This window comes from Myodes glareolus, chromosome X (assembly GCF_982192425.1).
Source record: "Myodes glareolus chromosome X, mMyoGla1.1, whole genome shotgun sequence".
NCBI lineage: Eukaryota > Metazoa > Chordata > Mammalia > Rodentia > Cricetidae > Myodes > Myodes glareolus.
Genome location: NC_142053.1, coordinates 52,478,506 through 52,504,181, shown reverse-complemented (window position 1 = coordinate 52,504,181; position 25,676 = coordinate 52,478,506). Strand labels below are relative to the sequence as shown.

The 25,676-nt window shown below is 39.8% G+C and overlaps 1 protein-coding gene across 1 annotated transcript; it reads left to right on the top strand.

The window, feature by feature from the left end:
- Window positions 1-4,040: 4,040 nt before the first annotated feature.
- LOC148117316 (signal peptidase complex subunit 3) lies at window positions 4,041-4,920 on the top strand. Its single transcript, XM_087902827.1, has one exon. The coding sequence runs from the start codon at window positions 4,199-4,201 to the stop codon at window positions 4,739-4,741; it is 543 nt and encodes a 180-aa protein (XP_087758953.1). The 5' UTR covers window positions 4,041-4,198; the 3' UTR covers window positions 4,742-4,920.
- The last annotated feature ends 20,756 nt before the right edge of the window (window positions 4,921-25,676 follow it).

Below are 25,676 nucleotides of genomic sequence, written 5' to 3'. Positions count from 1 at the left end.
TTTTCTTTCTAAAATTATTATTTGACATTTGAGATGTGGTACAGATTTTTCCTGCCCATTTATTCATTTATAGTATGTTTGAATCAACCTGACTTGAGTCACATTTTTCTCAGAGTTGTCCCCTTTTTTATTAATACATTTTCTAGTCAATAAATTTCCCTTTAAGGTTGCATCAATATTAAGTTGATACCTTCCTTCCCAGAATTCCTTTAGCATAAACTTTGCTGTCTAAAACTATCTCCTCATCTGTACTACCTTGTGGGAATCCCCTCTGTGTGCTGTGATCTCTACTGATGAATAAAGAAACTGCCTTGGCTTGTTGATAGGGCAGAACTTAGGGAGGCAGGGAAGACTGAACTGAATGCTGGGAGAAAGAAGGGTGGAGTCAAGAAGGTGCCATGGATCCGCCACCAGAGACAAATGTGCCGAAAATTCGCTGATAGGTCACAGCCTCGTGGTGATGCACAGATTAATGGAGTTGGGTTAAATTAATATGTAAGAGTTAGCCAATAAGAAGCTAGAACTAATGGGCCAAGCAGTTATTTAATTAATACTGTTTCTGTGTGGTTATTTCATGTGAAAGCTAGCGAGGTATCCAGAAAGAACAAGTGGCCTCTTTCTTCCATCTAAATGGCATACTGGGAGGAAGCCACCAACACTACCTACCTCAGAAGATAAATTTTTTTTAAAAAAATGTCTTAAAATAGTGATGTACAGTGTATGGTATCTAGTTTACCCTCAGAATATGGGGCTTCCCTGCACTTTGCCTCCTTTATTCAGTCACAGTAATACCTCTGACATCAATATCATGGACTGACTACATAATAACCATGCATAGGCACCTATCTGTTAGGTGAGTCTTGGTTCCACTGTTTAGCGTATAAGAGGAGTTGCAGGATAAAGTTGGGAAGAGGTAAAGAAAGCATCATTGAACAGCTTTCAGTGGATTGAGTCTGCCTTTCCCATCTACATGCTTCCATCTCTATTCCACATGCTTTATTTCTTCCTCCCCATCTTTTACTATAATATCAGAGGAGAGTTCCTAATCTACACTGCAGAATCTGAGATTCAGCGTGAAGAAACTGTTGTAGAGTTAGTTGGATAGATTCCTGGAGAGATTGAGTCTCCATCATGGGGAAACCATTAATAAGACACTACCCTTCACCAGTCTTCTCCACACAAGCAAATAATTCTGAATATATCCAAACTACAAGGAATACTCTGGAGTTGAGACCCTACATGGAAAAGCACCCTGTCAATCTCAGGTAGAGGGAAGGACCAAGGAGTTCTTCAGAGTAACTGTATCAGCAGATGCCTCAGTACTCATGGAACTGCATTAAATCAATGGTGCTTAAACTTCCACTGTTTAGGACAGGCAAGGGTAAAGATTCTGCTACCCAGAATAAAGGGCTCATACAGAAGAAGCCAGTGAAGTGTCACCTCTGAGACATGTTAGAGGAGTAAGAGTGAAGACATTAGAGTTCCATCTTTGGGGCACTGGGTAAGCAACTACCCAGAACCAGCCTCATCTAAACAAAAGGATCAGACAGAACAACAATTCTTCTAATAAACATCAAACAGAACACCAATCATTCTAATAAACAGGACTACTCTCTAGAGTTTACTGATCCCAGGTGGAGAGGAACCCTATGTTCTCAGGTAGATTAAATGGCCAGAACACTTGAATCAATTACAACCATAAAGACCTTCCAGTTATTCCAGAACTCTGCATAGTGCCATTAAATTACTTGGATTAAAACGTTGATAAATGAAGTCAGAAATTTTCCAAGTGTGAAACCCTTCATCAAAAATCTTCTTGTCTACTTTTCACCAACCTATGCAGCTCTTGTCTGCTAGACCTGGGATCTGAAGACCTGAAAGAATGGGGTGGGCTGCAGTCTGATGCTGTAGACAAACTCACTTCAGTTCCAGTGTCCTTTTATACACAAATGTAACAAAGAAAGCAATGACCCAAAGAAGGCTCTTTGAGTTCAGAAAAGCATGATCAGAAAAAAATGTAAATAAACTCCAGTGGGCACATATTGTCCATACTGGGTTTCATGGTCTAAGTTGATGAGGACAACTGATCAGGTTTCTTCCTCAAGAGGGCACCAGATCTCATTACAGATGGTTGTGAGCCACCAACCATGTGGTTGCTGGAAATTGAACTCAGGACCTCTGGAAAAGCAGGCAGTGCTCTTAACCACTGAGCCATCTCTCCAGCCAGTACTAAATATTAACTGAGCAGACCTGTTCCAGAACTTTCTTGGGACAGACCAATTTAAACACAATTTCCAGGCACAAACTATAGATTATATCTGGGAAGGCATGAAAGCAAGGTAGAAGGCTATATCAAAATTCAAGGTTCACTAACCAGATTGGGTTCTATAGCTATATTCTGATATTCAACAAGAATAAACATATTTTATAAATTAATTGTGGTTGTTTATCACAGAAGGCCCAAAATCACATCCAAGATCAATCCAGGGAACCAAACTGCGTTTGAGGTAAAAGGCCCTCTGCCGTTTTTCCTGGAGTCTCCCTCACAGCTCCCCAAGGCATTGTTCACTTTCATCATACTTTTGGCCAAATTCTGACACTTCTGATGGTGCTTATTAAACTTGAAGATATTTGAGTCTATTCCAAGTCTTCTGAATAGAAACCATAGAATTGGGGTGGGTAGTTTCCACCTGATTCTGACAGTCATTGAGCTTTGAAAAGTACTGATGCCTGCTTGCAACAAGATATTCCGTATCTTGATTCATTTGGGGCATTATTTCATTCTTCTCGGTTGTAAAATTTCTATCCTTTCTTGACTGCCAGTAGTACCTTCAATTTACTAATAGTCATCCAGTGATGTATATACAAAGCACTGGCCAAGCACTGTGAAAACAGCATGAAGAACAAGACAGAAAGGGATCCTGGATCTGTCACCATAGTGGAATAGCAAAACCTTGTGAGATAACAATTAACCAGGCAAGTTATGTGAGGATTTGTGTTTGATGAAAATAAATAGAAAGACTGCACATTAATTCCCACCCACCCAGATCCAAATAATCACACAGAAACAATATTAATTACAACACTGCTCGGCCAGTGATTCCAATATATTTCTAGCTACCTCTTACATCTTAAATTAGCCCATTTCTATTAATCTTTGTATTGCCACGAGGCTGTGGCTGACCAATATGTTCCGGGTGTCCTTCTTAGGCAGCTCCATGGCATCTCTCTGACTTTGCCTACTCTCTATCTCTGTTCTTTTTTCCCACCTGACTTTACTCTGCTAAGTCATCGGCCCAAATAACTTTACTCATCAATCAATACAAGCAACACAAATCACACATCAAACAGAGGATTACACACACAGAGTTGTCAGTGAAGGCCTTTCTGGAAGTGTCTTTGAAACCGAGTCCTGAATGATAAGAAGCCAGCAGGGACAAGCCATTTCTTGATGTGCTTGCACTGTGTGGGCTCCTGCTGATCCAGGAGCAGAGGACAAGTCCAGCCGCTGGAGCCTGGCAGATAACACACAGGCTGATGGGGGATGAGGTGGAAAGAGCAGATCTAGCACAGAGTCTGAGCCACTATAACACTATGACTGTCTTTTGAGTGTGGAGGATCCCAGTAGGGAAGTGACATGACCTGTAGGTGATGATGGCTGCTCTCTGTGCAGAGAATGGACTGCAGGGTGAGCTAGTGTGGGGGTACAGACATCAGGAATCTATTGCAGAAGGCCAGGGGAGGGGCTAGGCTGTATGGAAGCCATGATGCAGCAGCGTGCAAAGGGAAGGGTTCCCTGGACAGGGCAGATGGGACCTTCAGTGATTGTTTCTGGGTGTGGAGGATGAGGCAGTTCAGGTCCCCCTGGGCTTATTCAGCCACACAGAGACACGGTGCTGCTGCTTCCTGTCAGATGCCCCAAGTGCCTTAGACTTTCAGCTGACAGTGGTGGTAGGGTTAACCAGTGACTTGGGGTAAAAAAAAAAGAACAGGCAACGTGGGCGGTGCGCGCTCCAGGGACGCGTGCGCGCGCCCAGCATTCCGCGCGAGCCAGAGGAAGGCAGAGGAAACGCGAACAGACTGTAAGCCCTGCCCTGAGAGCGAGCCACTGTGAGCGAGCCGAGCTAGAGAGAGAGAGCGCGCGCGAGCGAGCGCCAGTGGAGCCCGCGTGGAGGGAGCCGCCGATTCATCCCGCAACATGAACACCCTGCTGTCGCGGGCGAACTCGCTGTTCGCCTTCACGCTGAGCGTCATGGCGGCGCTCACCTTGGGCTGCATCCTCACCACCGCCTTCAAAGACAGAAGCGCGCCAGTGCGCCTGCAAGTCTCCAGGATCCTGCTCAAAAAAGTGGAGGACTTTACCGGACCCAGAAAAAGAAGCGACCTGGGCTTCATCACCTTCCACATCTCTGCGGATTTGGAGAAGACTTTCGACTGGAACGTCAAGCAGCTCTTCCTTTACCTCTCGGCAGAATATTCCACGAAAAGCAACGCTGTGAACCAGGTGGTCCTGTGGGACAAGATCCTTCTGCGAGGAGAGAACCCCAAGCTGGATCTGAAAGATGTCAAAAGCAAGTATTTTTTCTTTGACGACGGGCACGGACTCAAGGGAAACAGGAATGTCACTTTGACTCTGTCCTGGCAAGTTATACCGATTGCTGGCATTCTGCCTCTTGTGACTGGCTCTGGACGCGTGTCTGTCCCATTTCCAGATTCGTATGAAATAGCCACGACGTTTTGAAGGACTCTCTCTGCGTATGTGTTAAGGAATAGTAGTTAAAAACTGTCAAGAATCTGAAGAAACTTATGCTATAATAACCAGTTACTTTATGTGTGGTATTCGTGCATGTTCACATTGAATGTGATTTAGAGGCAGACTTTTGCTCGTCTCTTATTAAAGCATGCTTGATTCCTGAAAAACAGCTCATGTGATTATTTGGTAGATGCTGAAAGTGGTGGAAATAAGGTGACCAACAACTTTTTCTGAAGGATGAATATATCTGTAAATGATTGTAACACCTTTAATGGCTGTATGTCTTAGAAAAATGGGTCTTTCCACGTTTTCCCTACAAAAGTTTTTATGTTTTGCATCGTTTTTAAAATAATTTTTTTACATTGTCATTGAGAATTGAAATGTTTGCATGACTTTCCCACTCAGTGAATCTTGTTTCCGTGTGTATACTAGGTGCTAATTATATACTATTATCAGAAAGTCTCCACTTCGATAATGTTTGGAGTAATAATACTCCTAGTATTATTTCCATTTGCAAACTCTCTTATATGCTATTCTGTTCTATTGCCACTATTCTCGTGACACATATAATACAAACATAGGCTCTTTGAAGATGAAGACTATGAAAGACTGAAGCTTCGGGAATCCACGCTTAAATAGCTAGCAAAGGATGGAGTCAGACTTTGATCTTGGATATTCTGATTCCCTATGTTTATTCCATCTCTTATTCCTGAGATGACATCATAGTACAATTTCATTTATAATGGACACTGTGTTTTAATAACCCTGAAACATTTTGTCTTGATGTTTCTGACATTACATAAAAGTAGCTTGAGCACAAATTGTAAAAAAAAAAAATGCTACGGAAATACTTCCTTTCACTCTCTGTGTATTTGTTTTCTTTATAATAGAAGTATAAAAACCCAACTATATCAAAATAAGTTGGATATTATACATATAAAAACACACAATTAAATATGTGATATGATTTTTTTCTGCTGTGGGGAAATCAATAATCTCCAAGATAGCATTTACAGAATAACTTTAAGGGAAAGGAGGAAGGGACCTGGTCAGTCATCATCAATTTAGACCATGAAACCCAATATGGACAATGGAACAATTCTTAAGGGAAAGGGAGATTTGAGAAGGGTTATACAGCACAGGTGATATGGAAGTAGAGGCAGAATACCCTAATTTAAGCAAGGAGAAGCACTGTATTTTCACTGTCCATGGTGGCACAATATTACTACTTCCAGAATAGTGCATACCAATGTACCCACTAAGGAAACCGGTGTGGAAGTGTCTCAAAACATGAAAATTTAACTGCTCTCTGACCCAGGTATACAATTTCTGGGAATATACCCAAAGGACTTTATATCCTGCCACAGGAACACTTGCACATCCACATTTATTACTGCTCATTTCACAACAGCAGGAAATGGAATCAGTCTAGATGCCCATCAAGAGATATGAAAATACGGTACATATATGCAGTCTAACTTATTCAGCCATGAAAAGGTGAGATTTTCCTGGAAATAGGCGTATATGCCCAAAAGAGACCTTAGCTTCTAGGTTTTACCTGTGTATTTTAGGGGAGAAAGAGTGTATGTGGTTGCCAAGTGACCAGAAAGGAACCTATGAAAGAAATCAATAGAGGCTTCACTTTAAAGAAGGGGGTGGACACAGAAACAGAAGATATGTGATGTGAAATGGAAGAGGAATGCTGAAGATGGAAGGGTTTTGACAGGTCACAGGGCAGGGAAATTGGGGAGATGAAAGGATGGGGGATAGGCAACCAAAACTAAGTGTGTATAACAATGGCATAGGGAAATGTTATTACAGTTACCTCATATGAATACATCACTATTTAATTGTAAAACCCCGACCAGTCCTGTAAAATCCCGATGGTCCTGTAGCTCCTGTGTCACAATCATATGCGAGCCATGAACTAAGCCTGGAGACTTAAAAATCACACACATAGACAGACAGACAGACAGACAGACACAAACAAGGATCATTCTTGATACAAGAATGCCAAATGCCCCCCTTTATTGTGCTCAGGGGCAGTTTATATAGGGATACTTAGCCACACCCAGCTCTCGGGATCTTTCAGCTTCAGGCAGAAAAGTCATGGGGCTAGGGATCTTTAGTTCCCAACATTTACTTACATGTGTTTCAACGAATGTGGATGTAGCTGTACAGTTCATGAAGAAGTATGAGGAATTGAATTTTTCTAACTAGTATAAAAATCAAAGGTGTAGCATCATTCATATTAAACTGGCTTTGGCTTCTGGTTTGTTCATTAAACATTTCAGGGTCTTCATTTGTTTATTGATAAAAAGACAAAATTGGAGAAATTCACATAAATGGTGGTTCTTTCATGTGACATATTTGTGCCTTTTGTTTAGCTTATTCACAGAAGGTTGAACAGAAAAGCACTTTAGTAGTGTGCAAATAGGAAGACAAGAAGAACACATAATTCATACAAATTTGAGTTTATTAATAGTCTGTATACCAACAAGAACATTTAACTCCAATACCTCTATACTGGTACTAGACATAGAAATGTTAAAATCTGCAGTTACCTATTCTTATATGTTGGGTGTTTCCCTTGAGGAAAGCATGCCCAGGAAGCCTGCATCTTATCCAGACCCTGATATCAGTTTCATGTGTACCACTGCTATGTTTTTAGTATGGTAGAGATGAATGCTGAAAGTTACTGTAATTATACTTTTGACAGATCCATGTCTTTGGAGTTTGGTGGGGAAGAGAAGTAGAAAGGTCCAACTATTACAATCTAGACAAAGACAACAGGAAGATCCCTGAAGCTTGCTGGTCAGTTTCTCTGGCCCAGACTATAAGCTACAGGATCACTGAGCCATGCTTGGTGGAAAACAATAAAGGAAGACACAGAGCATCAACCTATGGCCTCCACCTGCTTATCCAGCCCCACACTTGTGAACACATGTGCATGAGTAAAGAACACACAAGATTAAAATTAATTGTTTCAAGTTTTGACACATATTTTGACATTGCTTTCTTCCCATCTATGTATTTATATAAACACACTGAATATATATTTGAGAAATTTCATAATTACAGTAAGTTTCTGTTTTTTTAATGTAAACAAAAATAATTGGTTGATAAAAGGGTTGATTTGTATGAGGCCTTGTGGGCTTTCCTCAATCCAGTTTGGCATGTCTGTTGGTGTCATCCTTGTTCATTCATATTTGGAAAGTCATATTGCCGAGACTTTATGGCTATAGCTTCTGATGTTACTAGGAGACACAATCTCACAGTAAACTTTTCAATTCTCTGGCTCTTACAATCTTTCCAAACACTCTTCAGTAAAGTTTCCTGAGTGTTAGATGTGGGACTGTTCTGTAGATATAGTCATTGGAGAAGGAAGGAAGTGGGGAAATTAACAATAAGGATGTGTGAGAATTCCAGAAGGACTCATACTATTGACCATTTACCTAAAAAAACTATAATATATATAATTCATGGTATTTATATACATTTTTTTTCTTATCTGGGCTGATAATGCTTCCTCCAAGAGCTGAAGACCACCTAACAAAAACCCCAATACGAGACATGAGAAGCCCACTTTTGAGTTGCTGTCCAGGGCTGTCCAGGAGACTTCCAGAATATACAGCCTGTTGCTCTTGCCCCTGATTATCCCCCAGAGGTGGAAGGTAAATTACAAACTCAGGTAAGTACTTTTCACCACTGAGCCATCTCTTCTAGCTTCCTCTTAAGGGAATCTTAAATGCCCTGAAAAGTAAGTCTAGCATGTTTATAAGGTAATTATCACATAGGAAAAAGTTTTTCTAAACATGGCCCCATCTATATCTATACTTCTCTGAATGCACCTGGTCATTTCTAAAAACAGCCACAACATCAGCTGAACTGGTTCTGATATGAAAGTCTCTTGAACTACATTACAAAACCCACTGTGGACATTTTCTTCTTATGCTGAGGGATTTGTTGACTAAATAAAGTGAAATTTATGGCCAACAATGCCTCTGATCGCCGCAATGATTTTACAAGATATGTTGATTCTTTTAACATTTGTTTATTTATGTACCCTTGTCCTTGGTTTGTAACTATTTTAATTGAAAAGTCATAATCTTGTAAGCTCATTATTTGCTTTAGGATTCTTTCAAAATATTAAGGCCACAAATTTTAGAAAATAGATCGATAGATAACAGGGTATATATACACATCTTTTAAAAAGACAAATCACATTATTTGCTTGGTTTTTGTTTTCTGAGTTTTTTTTAGACAGAATCTTTCTATGTATTCCTGGCTGTCCTGGTACTGTCCTTTGTAGACCAGGCTTGCCTTGAACTCACAGAAATATGCCTGTATCTAACTCTCAAATGCTGGGATCAAAGGTATGCACCACCATGGCCAGAAAAGACAAATTACTTTGACTTTTACTATTTATTTTATTTTATGTATATGTGTGTGTGTCCTTGTCTTAGTTAGAGTTTCTATTCCATGATAAAACAACAGCATGATCAAAAGCAACCTGGGAAGAAAATAGTTTGTTACAACTTACAGTTCGACATCACATTCCATCACTGAGGAAAGTCAAGGCAGGAAACTCAGACAGGAGCTGATGCAAAGATCATGGCTGGGTGCTGCTTATTGACTTGCTCACTGGTATATCTGGTTAGAGAATTTTCTCAGTTGAGGTTTGTAACATGTGGGTTTGCTTGTTGGGGTTTCTGTCCTGCCCGGTTCCCACAGTCATTATGTCCAAAGAAAATCACACAGAGAGTCTATATTAATGATAAACTGATTAGCCCATTAGCTCAGGCTAGTTATTAGCTCTTATAGCTTATATTAACCCATTATTCTTATCTATGTTAGCCACATGGCTCAGTACCTTTTTCTGTGGAGCAGGTCACATCCTGCTTCTCTAGTGATCTGGGCAAGACTTGGGAGGGAGCTTCCTTTTTCCCAGGATTCTCCTGTTCTCATTGCCCCACCTCTACTTCCTGTCTGGTTTTGCCACCTATACATCCTGCCGGGCTATCAGCCAATCAGCGTTTATTTAAAATATAATTGACAGAATATAGAAGATTGTCCTGCACCAGAGGTTCCCTCTTTCTAAATGACTCTAGCTTGTGTCAGGTCGACAGAAAACTATCCAGCACAGTGCCTAAGTGTACTGTGCACTACATGTATACAGAAGCCCACAAAGGTCAGAAAAAAAGTTGAATCCTGAAGTTATCAACAGCTGTGAGCTGACATGTGGGTGTTGGAAACTGAAATCAAGTCTTCTAAAAGGGTAGTAAATATTCACAATTGCTAAGCCATTGTTCTAGCCCTTACACATGCATCTTTTAATTCTACTCTGCTTTTAATTGAGTGACTATGTTCAGGATAAAGTCTATTTATTGGACTCCAAAAATTAATTTTTAACTTTTTCTTAAATTTACCCTAATATCCTCTAAAATTACAAAACAATTTAAGAGTCTTAACCAATAAATAAATAAAGGAATAAGTTAAAGATTTGTGAATTCATCTTTTATTCATCTTTAGTTCTCCAGTCTTTCCAAATAAAGGGCCTAATGGATGAGCTTGGAAATATGATCAAGATTCATAGGCATTTAATGCATTTTAATGCATAGTATTTTGTAGCTCCACACATCAATATCTCATTACCGGATGTTTTTGCTGATACAAAATAGCTAACTGTAACAGGCCTTTGGTCAGCAGTCTTTAGCATTCTAGTTTACAAAGACATTTATGAGATACTCCATCAAGTATTCCAGGGGAAATACGTTTTGTTGGTGGGTTCTGAAGCGGGGAGGGGAAAAGCAGGGAGGGGAAGAGAGAAAAATATAGAGCTCAATAAAAATAACTTTAAAAAATAAAAAAGAGGCAGAACAGTAAAATGAGCTAATAGGGAACTTTACTTGACCCCAGTTTTGACCCTTTGTTTTTAACTGGGTTTGTCATATTGTAGGACAAATGAGCAAATATTTATATAGCAGATATTTTGGTATAGTTCATGATTTTGACATGTTATATGGCAAAATGAAGGTGTTTATCTTTTTATAGAACTGTCATCAAAATTTGAGTCCATGTTGAATTTCTTCTAAGATGATACTATTATAAATGGTATTATTAAGACTGAAAATAATACTTAAACTGAACATCCTGCAAATGTTCTGGCATATTTTTGTGCTAAGTCATTTCATACTGATGAACTCTATGAAATAACTCTCCTACAATGGCTTATTTAATAAACAGCACAATCCACCTTAACTGGGAAAAAATTAAATTGCTATCTGAAATGATGTTAGTAAAACTGAAGGCTGGAAGTGTATAAATACAGCGTTATCAAACTACTCCCAAAGCACCAAAGCATCAATCTTTGCTGAAACCTTTAAGCTCCCATTGCTAAAAGTTCTGTACTCTTTAACTCATGAGGCAGATAAGATGAACCCAATTATGACAAAAAGTATTGGTGTGGTGAATGTTTCAAATTGCTGAATAATTTATAACTGGTATTATGGTGATGGTGGTCCATTTGAACATTTACACAGACTTCAATTGCCACCATCAGCGAAGGACCAGTTGTTATGACTGTTTTGTCTCTTAAAGAGACAAGCCACACCCACTCCCTTCATACCTGCAGCCTCAGACCTGACTCTCTCTCTTCCTGTTCGCTCTCTCTCAGAGAGGCTGGCTCCCCCCTTCCCCCTCCCCCCTTCTCCCCTTTTCCTTCTCCTCCATAATCCGCCTAATAAATATCTAACTTTACATGGTGTGCCTATCTGTCTCTCTCGCCTGCCCACTGCAGTCACATGGAGCGTGCTGCGTGATCTCGTGTGCCATCCCTGCTTCGGACCCCAGGCAGCTTGCAGCAAACCCATCTGCATGGTGTACCTACCTGTCTGCCCCTTACCGACATGCTGCCCACATGGCTAGCCCCTGGGGATGCCCATGGCTAGCCGCTGGGGATGCCCAGGGGACCAGCCACCTTGGTGACCCACAGCAAATCCAAAACATTTGGTGCCCTCCCGCTCCTCTCCAGAGATTGGAATCCTGATCCAGGTTTGTTTTTTTTTTCCCACTCCCACCACCAGCTTCCAGGCTTCGATTGGTGAGTCTTCCCTGTTCTGCTACGGTTGCTTCCCTTAACTAAAATTGTGTTTGGACTAACCCGGTGATAGTCAACCCGCTCTAACACAGCAAAATCTGTGTGGTGCATTTGACTGGGGACCCAGGGTCCCTCAGATTCTGTTTTTTTCCATTTCTTCTCTTTTCTTTTTTTTTTTTCCTCGCTGTAAAAGACTGCTCGGAGTGGCCTCTGGCCTCTCTGGCTTCTGTGTCACCCTGACCAGATCCAGCCAAACCATAGCACCCCACCCAGAGTCAGGGGACCCCCCCAGCTCACGGGTCCTGGGTGTTTGTGCCGATTTGCAACTTGCCTATATGGGGAGACATCCCCGTTATAGGCCTTGGGGTGTCACGGGTTTTCACAATTTCAGCTGTGGATAGCAACCATCCATGTCCGTCCCTGGCTTTTTTCAATTCCAGCCACAGCATGGTGCAGGTTTTTTCGGTTCCAGCCTTTTGCTCCCCTCTGCGGCTTGTGGTGTGGCATAGTGGCTCAACCACAGGGCTGATCGCACCTCTAGGTCTCTCTTATTAAGCTTAAAATCCTTACAGCTCAATAATTGTGGCTTTTTCATACAACATGTGATCGCCACTATTTTGATTGGGATCAGGTGACGTTGCTGCCATCTTGACTGAGAGCCAGGTCAGGTGACCAAGTTCTACCATCTTTACTGAGATAGTCCTTGCCTGGTTCTTCAGTGTTAGCTCTGTTACATGGGTGACCTTACTGCCGAGCCAGGTCAGGTGACCAGGTTTTCCCATCTTTACTGAAGTATACCCTGCCTTGTCCCGTGATTTTCATGGAACTCCTCTTGTTGACTCTGTTAAATGCATGTTTTCTACAGTGCCATGCTTTTGGTAGGGCACACCAAGACCATCCACTTTCTCAAATTCCTGTTTACTCTATGTGTGTATGTTCATACATGTAACTTAAATGCACCTAAGTTTAATGTTAAAATTGTTTATTATATATCATTTCAGAGTACAAAAACAATAAGTCTCATGTTTTAAACTGGTATGTACTTTTAAGTCTCTTACAAAAATACCTTATATTTAATCCAACCCTCATTTAAAATATATTAAGTTGTTCTCTACTATTGTCAGTTCTGCCATTAACCTTACATTGCAAGCAATTTTTTCTTCTTTCTGCCTTTCTACGAGTGTAAATCTTACCTGTTAAGAGCCAGTGCAGTCTAGTTCAGACCCAGCTTTCCAGGCAGATTATATACTGTAGTTATACCTAATAAACAGCCCTCAACTACTCAGACATCTGAAAAATGTGATATTTAAATATTTGATTATTTAAAAAACTTTTCATAACAAAGCGACAGGTTGGCTCCTAGCAACACTCTACTTCCTCTAAAGAAGACAGAAGACAAATGGACACACAACAACGTCTATCTACACCGGGAAAAACTGCCTTTCATCTAAACTGAAGATCTCCTGACATGGACAGAATCACTGGAATGGACAGCCTAGCTGCTCAGGTCAAGGTAGGCCTGTCTTCCTACAGATTTCTTAGCCCACAGGATCTTCTGGAGCCTGTCAGGCCCTGCACTAAATAGCAAAAGGCAAATTCAACATTCAGCGACCATGGAGGACTCTAAAGAGTAGCTCTGGGTGGCAACCAAGTAAGTTCTCTGTCATTTTTTTAATCAGTAACTCAAATTAAAACTTTATTCTTCTCAAAGATCTCTGATAGAGTTTGATAGCTGAGAGGTTTTGTCAGTTAAAAAAGGAAAACCTCACCAGACAAATTTCAGATCAAATTTCGCTCTCATGATGCCTTCCATAGTCTTAAAAATACTTTTCATTGTGCAAAAATATCTGTCACAGTCATTCTGACATAAATATGCTACTGTTTATACAATGCATATGTCTTAAACTCCTGTTTTCACAAACCCAAAGAATTCTTATGAGTTCCAGGGAGTCAAATTGAAGGATCCACCTTAAACAGGTCAAATACATCCCCCCGCCTCCAATTCCCTGGTTCTAATTTTTTTTTCTTAATTTAACTTTGTCGCCTATTCTGCCAATACCTTAAATAGGTGTAAAAGACTGGTATAGGAGGGTCTTCTTTCTATGTGTTGTTTTTATTGGTTAAATAAAGAAAACTGCCTTTGCCTTTTGATAGGGCAGCCCTTAGGTGGGTGGAGTAGACAGAACAGAATGCTGGGGAGAAGGGAAGTGTGGCAGACACCATGATTCTCTGACCCGAGACGGATGTAGGGTAGAATCTTGCCAGTAAGCCACAGTTACGTGGTGATTCACAGATTTAATAGAAATGGGTTAATTAAGATGTGAGAGTTAGCCAATAAGGGGCTGGAGATAATGGACTAAGCAGTGTTTTAAATGAATTCAGTTTCTGTGTAATTATTTCGGGTATAAGTTAGTTGGGCAGCAAGATGCAGCCCGCTCCTCATTACTACAAGAGACACCAGACATTTCCATACCACAAACACTGAACAGGAGGAAAGCTATGCCAGGATGTTGCCAGTGCCCAGGCTTCTCAGGTTCCTTTTCCAAAGACGATGCCCACAAATAACCTGGAAGCTGTCTTGAGAATCCGCCACCCCAATTCCTTCAACCTGTGTTGCCAAATCAGTCGTTTTTTATTATAAAAAAAAAGAGCTGGGAATGTTATGATTGTTTTGTCTCTTTAAGAGACAAGCCATGCCTATTCTCTTCGTGCCTGCAGCCTCAGACCCCTACTCTCCCTCTTCTTGTTCTCTCTCTCTCAGGAAGGCTGCCTCTATCCCTCTCTCTCTTTTTTTTCTCTCTCTCCCTCCTCTTTCTTTTTTCCTTCCCCTCCACCTAATAAATATCTAACTTTACATGGTGTACCTATCTGTCTCTCTTGCTTGCCTGCCGCAGTCACATGGAGCCTGCCACATGGTCTCGTGTTCCGTCCCTGCTTGGGACCCCGGGCAGCTTACAGCAAACCCATATGTATGGTGTGCCTATCTGTCTGCCCCTTGTCCACCTGACGCACACATGGCTAGCTGCCAGGGACACCCAGGGAACCAGCCACCTTGGTTTGTGAGGATCCGCAGCAAATCCATAACACCAGTATTTCTAAAAAGAGTTTGTAAGTTTTTTAAAGCTTTTTTTATTGGTTTTATTGAGCTATACATTTTCTCTATCCCCTCTCTTCTTCTCCCTCCCCTTTTACCCTTCCCCATTATCCTCATATTCCCAATTTACTCAGGAAATCTTGTCTTTTACTACTTCTCACGTAGATTAGATCCATGTATGTCACTCTTAGGGTGCTCGTTGTTGTCTAGATTCCCTGGGATTGTGAATTATACGCTGGTTTTTCTTTGATCTATGTCTAAAAGCCACTTATATGTGAGTACATATTATGTTTGTCTTTCTGGGTCACCTCACTCGATATGATGATTTCTAGATCCATCCATTTGCCTGCAAATTTCAAGATGTCATTATTTTTCTCTCCTGTGTAGTACTCCATTGTGTAAATGTATCACATTTTCCTTATCCATTCTTTGATCAAGGGGCATTTAGATTATTTCCATATTCTGGATATGACAAGCAATGCTGCTATGAACATAGCTGAGCACATGTCCTTGTGGCACAATTGAGCATCCTTTGGATATATACTCAAAAGTGGTATTGATGGGTCTTAAGGAAGGTTGTTTCCTAATTTTCTGAGGAATCACCACACTGACATCCAAAGGGGCTGTACCAACTTGCATTCCCACCAGGTGTAAGATGGAATCTCAAAGTTGTTTTGATTTGCATTTCTCTGATGGCTAAGAGTTTGTGTGTTTTACACCTTTGTAGATTTATTCTCACATGGGAAAGATGATTCCAACAGGTTATTAGAAAACATATTTCTCTTTGTTTGTTTGTTTGTTTTTCAAGACAGGGTTTCTCTGTGTAGCTGGCTGTCCTGGAACTTGCTCTGTTGACCAGGCTGACCTCGAACTCACAGATATCTAATTGACTCTGCCTCCAAAATGCTGGAATTAAAGGCATGTGCCACCACTTCCTGGCTGAAAGCATATTTCTTTTGCAAAAATACTTTATTTCTTGAAAAAGAAAACATATTTAACAAATAGTGCTGACATAACTGTATATTAACGTGTAGAAGTATGAAAATAGATCCATATCTATCACCATGCACAAAACTCAAGTCCAAATGGATCAAAGACCTCAACATAAAACCAACTACACTGAACCTCATAGGAGAGAAAGTGGGAAGTATACTTGAACACATTGGCACAGGAGACCACTTCCTAAATATAACCCCAGTAGCACAGACACTGAGAGAAAAAATTAATAAATGAGACCTGAAACTAAAATGTTTCTGTAAAACAAAGGACACTGTCAACAAGACAAAATGACAGCCTACAGAATGGGAAAATATCTTCACCAACCCCACATCAGACAGAGGTCTGATCTCCAAATTATACAAAGAACTCAAGAATTTGGTCATCAAAAGAACAAATAACACAATAAAAAATGGATTACAGACCTAAACAGAGAACTCTCAACAGAGGAATCTAAAATGACTGAAAGACACGTAAGGAAATGTTCAACATCCTTAGTCATCAGAGAAATGCAAATCAAAACAACACTGAGATTCCATCTTACACCTGTAAGAATGGCCAAGATCAAAAACACTGATGACAACTTATGCTGGAGAGGTTGTGGGGTAAAGGGAACACTTCTGCATTGCTGGTGGGAGTGCAAGCTGGTACAATCCCTTTGGATAGCTGTATGACAATTTCTTAGAAAACTGAGAATTTGTCTAGGGCCATACCACCCTGAACATGCCTGATCTCGTCTGATCTCAGAAGCTAAGCAGGATTGGTCAGTACTTGGATGGGAGAAAACTGGTAATTAATCAACAAGACCTAACTATATCAGTTTTGGTCATATACACAAAGGATGCACAATCATACTATAAGGACACTTGTTCAGCTATATTCATATCAGCATTATTTATAATAGCCAGAACCTGAAAACAACCTAGATGCCCCTCAGCTGAAGAAAAGACAACTTACACAATGGACTCAGCAGAAAAAAAAAGGAAAAAAAAACCAAAAAAATATGACTTCAGGAAATTTGCAGGCAAATGGATGAAACTACAAAAAAAATCATTCTGAGTGAGTTAAGCCAGATCTAGAAAGACAATTATCATAAGTACTCACTCCTAAGTGGTTTTTAAACATAAAGCAAAGAAAAACAGTCTTCAAATTGCAATCACAGAGAAACTAGACAAACAATGGGGACCCTAAGGAAGACATACATGGATCTAATCTACATGGGAAGTAGTAAAAGACAAGATCTCCTGAGTAAATTGGGAGCATGGGGACCTTGAAGGACGGTCGAAGGGAAGGGAAGAGGCAGGGAAGGGAGCAGAGAAAAATGTATAGCTCAATATATAAAAAGAAAAAATACTTTATTTTTAATTAATTATGTTGTGCATGTGTTTGCAATGTCTACAGATGCCAGAAAAGGTCATATGTAGCCTTGATATAATAGACTTTCCTACACTATTCTGCTGTATGAACTTTGTTCTCATAGAACTTTGTTTATTTCACTGGGAGGAATGCCTTCACCTGCCCATGGGATGTTATGGGCAAGATGCCCCACTTCAGCAATGCAGCTTAGTAAACTAAAGGGCATTATGCAAACATCCTTCATTCAGCCAGAAGGCCTTCTGTATCCCTAGCACATCTGGTGATAGTGTTGAAATATTCCCTCTATGTTTTTCAATGTTTCTCTGTCCATGCTTTGAACTTTGAGCTATCTGGAATAAAGACTTCATATACTGATAGTGAAGGACTTCTGGAGCAGCGTTAGCCTTGAAGTTCCTCATTCTGTTGAATCTTGATCTCAGCTTTAATTCATCAGCAATGGTCAGTGGCAGGTCACAATAGACATCAGATTTCCCAGAGCTGAAGTTATAGGCAATAGTGTGGTGTAGGAGGTTCTTCTGTTTATGTGCTGCTTTCATTGGTTGAATAAAGAAACTGACTTGACGTTTTGATAGGGCAGAACTTAGGTAGGTGGAGGAGGCAGAACTGGATGCTAGGAAGAAGGACGGAGGGAGAGCTGTCATGGAGCTGCCAGGTCAGACATGCTGAATATTTCCCGATAATCCACAACCTCGTGGTGACATACAGATTATTAGAAATGGGTTGAATCAAGATGTAAGAATTAGCTAATAAGAGGCTAGAGTTAATGGGCCAGACAGTGATTTAATTAATACAATTTCTGTGTGTTTATTTCAGGGATTAAGCTAGCTGGGTGGCAGGACGCGGCCCTCTCGCTCCTACAACAATCATGAACCTATATGAGTCTGACATGGGTGCTTGAATCCTTCAGAAGAATAGCATGAGCTCTTAACTGCTGAATCATCATCTCCCCAGCCCTGAAAACATGTATCTTTTATGTGGAAATACACAGTTATGATAGTGGTATTCATTTTGTGACATGAGTTACAGTGCAGTTAAGTAAATGTTACTAGAAAATGTTATCACTGTTCCTAGAATCCTTGCTCTTTGGAAATATTCAAATACAAATGATATTTTAAAACCTGAAATTGACTTAGTTAATTGAATCTATTGCATTGCTTTTATCAAAGGAAGTATTTTTGACTTAAAAGGATTTATTTTTTATGTATAAATGTGTTTGCATGCATGTTTAGGTGTGCATCACAAGTGTAATCTAGAAAAGCCAAAAGAGTCTATCAGGTCTCCCAGAGCAAGACTTAGGGTTTTGAACTGTCACGTGGGTACGGAGAACCAAACTTAGGTCCTCTGAAAGAGCATCCACTACTCTTAACTTCCAAACCATCTCTCCAAAATTATTTTTTTCCCTTTAATGAAAATCAGATTGATTTCCATTGGGAAATGAAAGTTAACTCCTTATGAAATAGTTACTGAGCAAATATATTCTTATATACAGAAGAAGGTGTGTCTTCTGGACATGACATCAGAAGGAAGACAATTCTTGAATATCTTGGGAAGGGATGATACCTGGTTCTTCTCACTGCTCAGGCTACAGTGATGCTTCTAAGTCTCAAATCTTGAATGTATATCTCATGACTGGAAATGAGCTGTCTAGACTTTTTGACATATACCTGTTATAGAATTATGCTAAAATATTTACCTAGAAACTCATGACATCTTAGATGTGGACAGCTTTCCCAAGATAAAGCTTTATCAACTTTAAAGCTGTGCTCATTTTTCTTTTTTCCTCATCTTTTCCTTCTCCCCACATGAAACCCCTGAGGCCATAATCAATAGTTGGTTTTACTGAGAAATTATGTTCTAGTTAAGCCTCAGAGGAATTGTTGGGACTTTAGGTTAATACTAAACTCAAACAAGACACAATTCCATGGTCATTATTACTTCATGTTTGTAATTAGTGCCTCTTAAAATTCCGAAGTAAGAGAAGAAAGTTATCATTGATATGCTAGGCATTACTGCTACTTGATTTCCTACATCTTACAGAAACATTAATAATCCAATAACTACCTGTCTTAGTCAGTGTTATATTGCTGTGAAGAAACACCATGACCACAGCAATTCTTATAAAAGAAAGCATTTAATTGTGGCTTGCTTACCATTTCAGAGGTTTATTTCATCCTCATCATAGTAGAAAGCATGACTACATGCAGGCAGACATGGTGCTGAAGAAGTAGCTGAGAGTAGTTCTACATCCAAATCCTCAGCAGCAGAAAGGCAGTTCGTCTGACAATTATAACAATATTGTCATTAACCTTTATAACATATTGTAAAGGGACCACATGCACACGCACACACACACACACACACACACACACACACACACACACACACACACACACACATTATCCAGCCAAACAAATAACCACATAATGACCCAATCAAACAATTTTCTCCAGGAACTTATTCTGGAGTTGTGAAGTAACCAACTCTCCTCTAGTGCCACTAGATGGCACTTTTATCCAATCCCCAAGAGCCTATATAGGATGCTGGAGAAATTAATCTTTTAAGTTTCTCTGCTTTTCATAGTTGTGTCATTTGGCATTTCTGATTGTTGCCTTCCAGATAGTCTCCCCTTAAAATACTATATCAACCCTCATGATTGGAGGACGGAGCAGTGGGTACTGGAATCAAAACCAGCCTTGAAACAGATAAACATATGTGTTTCTACTCAGAGAGATTCATTGGGACTCCTGGAGGTATTAGTAATAACAGGCACTAATAATGCAATCTAAATGATAGGGTAAATTCTATGTTATACTCTCGAGTTGTTAACATAGTAAGTCTGGAGTATGGCACAGAAACCAGTATTACTTTTATTTTTTGAAATTGCTGAAGTTTGAAACAAAGACCTGGCTCACACAAGGCAAGCATTCTAGCACTGAGATACATGCCTAGCTTCCAAATCAGCATTCTTTTTAGCATGTTTAAATTAAGTATAGCTGTGTGTTTCATTATATCATTTTCATATATATTTAATATATATAATATATAGCACACACTTTGATCATATTCACCCTCTATAACCCTCTCTTGTCTCCCTCCTTTCCCCAACTAGTTCCCTCTTTGCTTTTTATATTATAAACTAATAAAGTTTCATTGGGATTACTTACAAGATCATGGATGACACGCTACTTACATGAACTTGACAACTCATCAGTTGATACACAATCAAAGAAAGGGTCTCTTTCCATCCATCATTAACTACCTGTAGATCACCACAAAAGGGTGGACTAAACTGGAAGTCTTATGTTGCTTCAGTTAATCTTAGAATCTGTAAGGAGTTGGGATTTAGTCCAATGGTAGACCATATACTTAATAGGCCTGAGAATGAGGATCCATCCCCTGCACAAAGAACAGTAGAAATAAGACCACACAAGTTAGCCAAGGACAGTTGAATATATCCATCATCCCAGCTATTCAGGAGGCTGTATTAACTGAGTCCAGATTTTTCACATCATCATGTGAAAAATAGTGAGACCCTATCTCTCTAAAAATTAAGTTAGGGAAACTAATTTAAGATAGTTATAAAATTATCACTTACTGATTTGTTAACAAATATTTCTTTCTTATTTGACTGCACAATTTTTGTTATTTTATCAATTAATTGTTAAAATTTAAAATATAACCATTATTAATAAAGAAAAGAAAAGAACTCTGGGAATGACAAATGACACATAATATTTTACATATTTTAAATTTTGTTTTTTAAAAATTTATTTATTTTACATCCTATCCAGTTTCCCCTCCATCTTCTCTTCCAATTCCCACCCCTCCCCACTACCCCTTCCAGTTCTGTTTAGGAAAGGGCAGGTCTTCCGTGATTATCAACAAAGCATGGCATGTTCAACAAATGATGCTGGCATAACTGAATGTCTACAAGTAGAAGAATGCAAATAGATCCATATCTATCCCCATGCACAACTCAAGTCCAAGTGGATCAAAGACCTCAACATAAAGTCAGTCACACTGAACCCTCATAGAAGAGAAAGTGGGAAGTACACTTGAACACATTGGCACAGGAGACCACTTCCTAAATATAAGTAGCACAGACAATGAAAACAACAATTAATAAGTGGAACCTCCTGAAACTGAGAAGCTTCTGTAAAGTAAAGGACATGGTCTACAAGACAAAATGACAGCCTACAGAATGGGAAAATATCCTCACCAACCCCACATCTGACAGAGGGCTGATCTCCAAAATATATAAAGAACTCAAGAAATTGGTCATCAAAAGAGCAAATAACACAATAAAAAATAGAGTACAGACCTAAACAGATAACTCTCAAGAGAGGAATCTAAAATGGCTGAAAGACGCTTAAGGAAATGTTCAACATCCTTAGTTGTCAGAGAAATGCAAATCAAAACAACTCTGAGATTCCATCTAACACCCGTAAGAATGGCCAAGATCAAAAACACTGATAACAAGTTATGCTGGAGAGGTTGTGGGGTAAAGGGAACACTCCTGCATTGCTGGTGGGAGTGCAAACTTGTACAGCCACTTTGGAAATCAGTATGGTGACTTCTTAGAAAAGTGGGAATTAATCTACCTCAAGACCCAGCTATATATCAATTTTGGTCATATACCCAAAGTATACACAATCATACCACAAGGATACTTGCTCAGTTATGTTCATAGCAGAATTATTCATAATAACCAGAACCTGGAAACAATCTAGATGCCCCTCAACTGAAGAAAAGATAAGGAAAATGTGGTACACTTACACATTGAACTCATCAGTAAAAACAAAAACAAAAACAATGACTTCATAAAATTTGCAGGCAAATGGATGAAACAAGAAAAAAAATCATTCTGAGTGAGGTAAGCCAGACCCAGAAAGTAAAACATGGTATGTACTAACTCATAGGTAGTTATTAGTGGAAAGTATAGTATAACCAAAGCCACAGAGAGGCTAGATAACAAGGAAGGCCCAAAGAAGGATGCTTGGATTTCCCTGGGAAGGGGAAGTAGAAAAGATCTGCTGGGTAAACCAGGGATGGGGGTTGGGAGAATGGAGGGATGGGAATTAGAGGGAGCTGTTTGGGCAGGTTGGGTGCAGAAGGCAGATTGGAGGCAGGATGAAGGGGGAGAGTAACAAAAGAGACATCTTGATGGGGTGGCATTTGGGGATTGGAGAGAAACCTGGTGCCAAGGAAGCCCCTAGGGAACCCACAAGCATGACCCTACCTAAGACTTCTAGCAATAGTGGAGAGAGTGCCTGAACTGACCATCTACTGTAAGTAGATTGGCTACTTCCGTATTTGCTGTCATAGATACTCTATCTAGTAACTGATGGAAGCAGAGACAGAGATCCACAGATAAGTATTGCAGTGAACTCTGGGAGTCTTGCAGAAGAAAGGGAGAAGGGATTGTAAAAACCATTGGTATCATGATGGGGAACCCACAGAGACAGTACCCCTAGCTTATGATATCTCTTGGACACTGGACCAAATGTCAGGGAGCCTGTATGCACCGGACCTAGGCACTGTGCAGATGTATGACAGTAGTGTAGATTGGTCTCTTAGTAAGGCTTCTAACAGTGTGAGCAGGACCTGTCCCTGGTGCTTAGGTGGCTTTTGGTAACCTATTTCCCATGCTGAATTATCTGGACCCGCCAGGGGAGGAGCTCAGTCCTGCCTCATCTTGATATGCCATGCTTTGCACAAGCCCATGGGAAGCCTGCCCCTTTCCAAATGGAGATGGTGGAGGAGTGGATGGGGATAGGGGTAGATGACAAAAGAAAGAAGATGGGAGGAGCGGAGGGAGGGAAAACTGGTTGGTATGTAAAACAATTGAAAAAAAGTATTATTTAAATGAAAAAAATCAAAGCATGGCATATTAAATTGTAGTAAGACTAAGCACCTCCCCATGTATTAAGGTGGGCAAAGTGGCCCAGTATGAGAAGTGAGGTCCCAAAAGCTTGTAAAAATGGTCTGCAACAGCTTCTGTTTCCACTGTTAGGAGTCCCACAACAGGACCAAGCTACACAACGGGAAATTTTACATGTTGTTTTTAAATCACGTGGTGTTTTTCTCACTTAAAACGTGAACAAAATATTTCTTATATAAATAACTATCTTCAGCCACCTAATTACTGTCAACAGATAGACAGGAATGCTTCTAATGTGGAAACTTCTGTCATTGCTCTTTTCATAGCCATTACATTGTTTGTGGCATTTTTTGTCAGTTTGAAACAGTTTGCATAGGGCAACAGCAATCCTAAGACAGCAATACAGTCTTAGTCAGCAATACTGACTGCGAAAGTATCACTGCTTTGAAGTATGTAACAATTGACATTGCCTATCCAGTTCAAAACTTGATGTCATTCTCTTAAACAGTTTCCACCATTAGGAAATCCATTGACTTGAAAATGTCAGGAAGAATTCTTTTTCTCCCAGCAGAAGCAGATGAAAATGTGATTGCGATAGTTATCCTAAATGTTAAACTCGATGCAGACTGTGCCTCCATTCTTGGACTTTCACAAACATTATACACGTGCATATATTGAGGTTTCTTGTTCATCTTAAAGAGTACAAAGTATTCCAATGTGCTCATTGTACTGAGAAATGATGAAGATCAAGCAGTTCATAAAATATATGGAAATTAATACAGTCGCATGTCACAGTAAAGAGTTAGCCTTTCAAAATTCTAGTGTTGCTGTTGTTAAAAGGCACTGGAAATTTTGTGTTAATAAAGAAATTTCAGAAATCATTGACATCACACCCATCCAACTGCATGGAAGTAACTTACTCTCCATGAAAGCTGAAGAATTGAAGACTACCATAAATAATGCACTATGGTGCCTGCTTTTCAACGCTTTCCTCAACAGTTCATGTGCTATATACAACATACAAATGTGCAAAAACAAAACAAGAAATCGCAGAGAAGATTTTTAAACCCACCAAAGTCTCCAGCAGACAGATTCCCCACCAATATTTAGCATTCTGGCTGATATTTAGCATTCTGTCCTTGAAATCCTTATATTATCTGCTTCAAAACAATATATGGGAAAGACCTTATAGACATAAATAGACCACAGGAAAGTCTATGAAAATGGCAGCACTGGGAATTTCCAGCAAAGAATCAAGAAAAAAGTTGTTTCAGTTTAGAAAAGGTAGATATGGATCAAATAGAGAAGAAAAGTTTTTCCAGGGGAATGCCTGCCCTGTCCCATGAACCTGAAGAAAAATATGTGGGCAGGCGCACTTTGTGGTTCTGAGAATCTGGTGTTGTTGAAATGTAGGCCACTTGGATTCAGTGAGTAAGGGTAGAAAGATTGTAGTCAGTTTTCCTGTCCTTACTGTCTGCTCCCTATGCCAGCAGCTACTTCCAGATTACCCAGAGAGGCTTAATATTATTTATAAATGCCTGGACAATAGCTCAGACTTATTACTGGCTAAATATTAATCTTAACCCATATTTCTATTTATTTTTACTTTGCAACGTGGCTCACAGCTTGTTATCTCATTTTCTACATGTCCTACGTGTTCAGTGGCTGTCCAGCATCTCTCTTGACTCTGCCCTCCTTCTTCCTATCATGGTCAGTTTGGCTTTCCTGCTGAACTTCCTGCTCGGCTACTGGCCTGTCAGCTTCCTATTAATCAATAAGAGTAAGACATATTCACAGTAGAGAAAAGGAGTGTTTCACAGCAAAAGATGGCTGCAGCCAAGTCTGTGACAATCTCAGATGCTATGCTTTTGAATCAGAGAGTCATCCTATAATTTGATTTATGCCAAACTTAGCTGTACATTAGGGTCCCCGTGGTTTTATTATTTGTCTATACTGCTGAGCATGGGGAAGAGAAACAAATGCAAGAACTGAACTGAGATCTTCCCAAACCTGCTATTAGGCTTGGACAGCCTGTATTTTCTGGCCTGAAAATTGCTTTTAGACTTCAGACTCGAATGGAAAACAATTTACAAATTTTACCTAAAGTCTTCACAGATCTAAGTTGCCAAGAAAAAAAAAAGATACATCGTTAGCATCAGGAAACTTTCAACAGACCTGTAAAGTAAAAATCCTTAATGAAAATTTTAATCTCTGAAAAAAATGAAGCTTGCAGGTTAAGGACTTGAGTGCATCAGCATTGATTTTCCTGAATGCCCTGATTTAATCATAACCTCTATACAGACACAGAATGTTGCCATCATTGCCTTTATTGTAGTTTACTATTGTGCGCCATCTCTGTGCATAGTTCACTATTGTTCTGTTCAAACCTCAGGTTAACTTGTCTGTGTTTTTAAAGTTTTCATTAAAAAAAAAGGAATAGTACATTGCAAGCTGTTTTGCGTTTGGCTTCTTTATA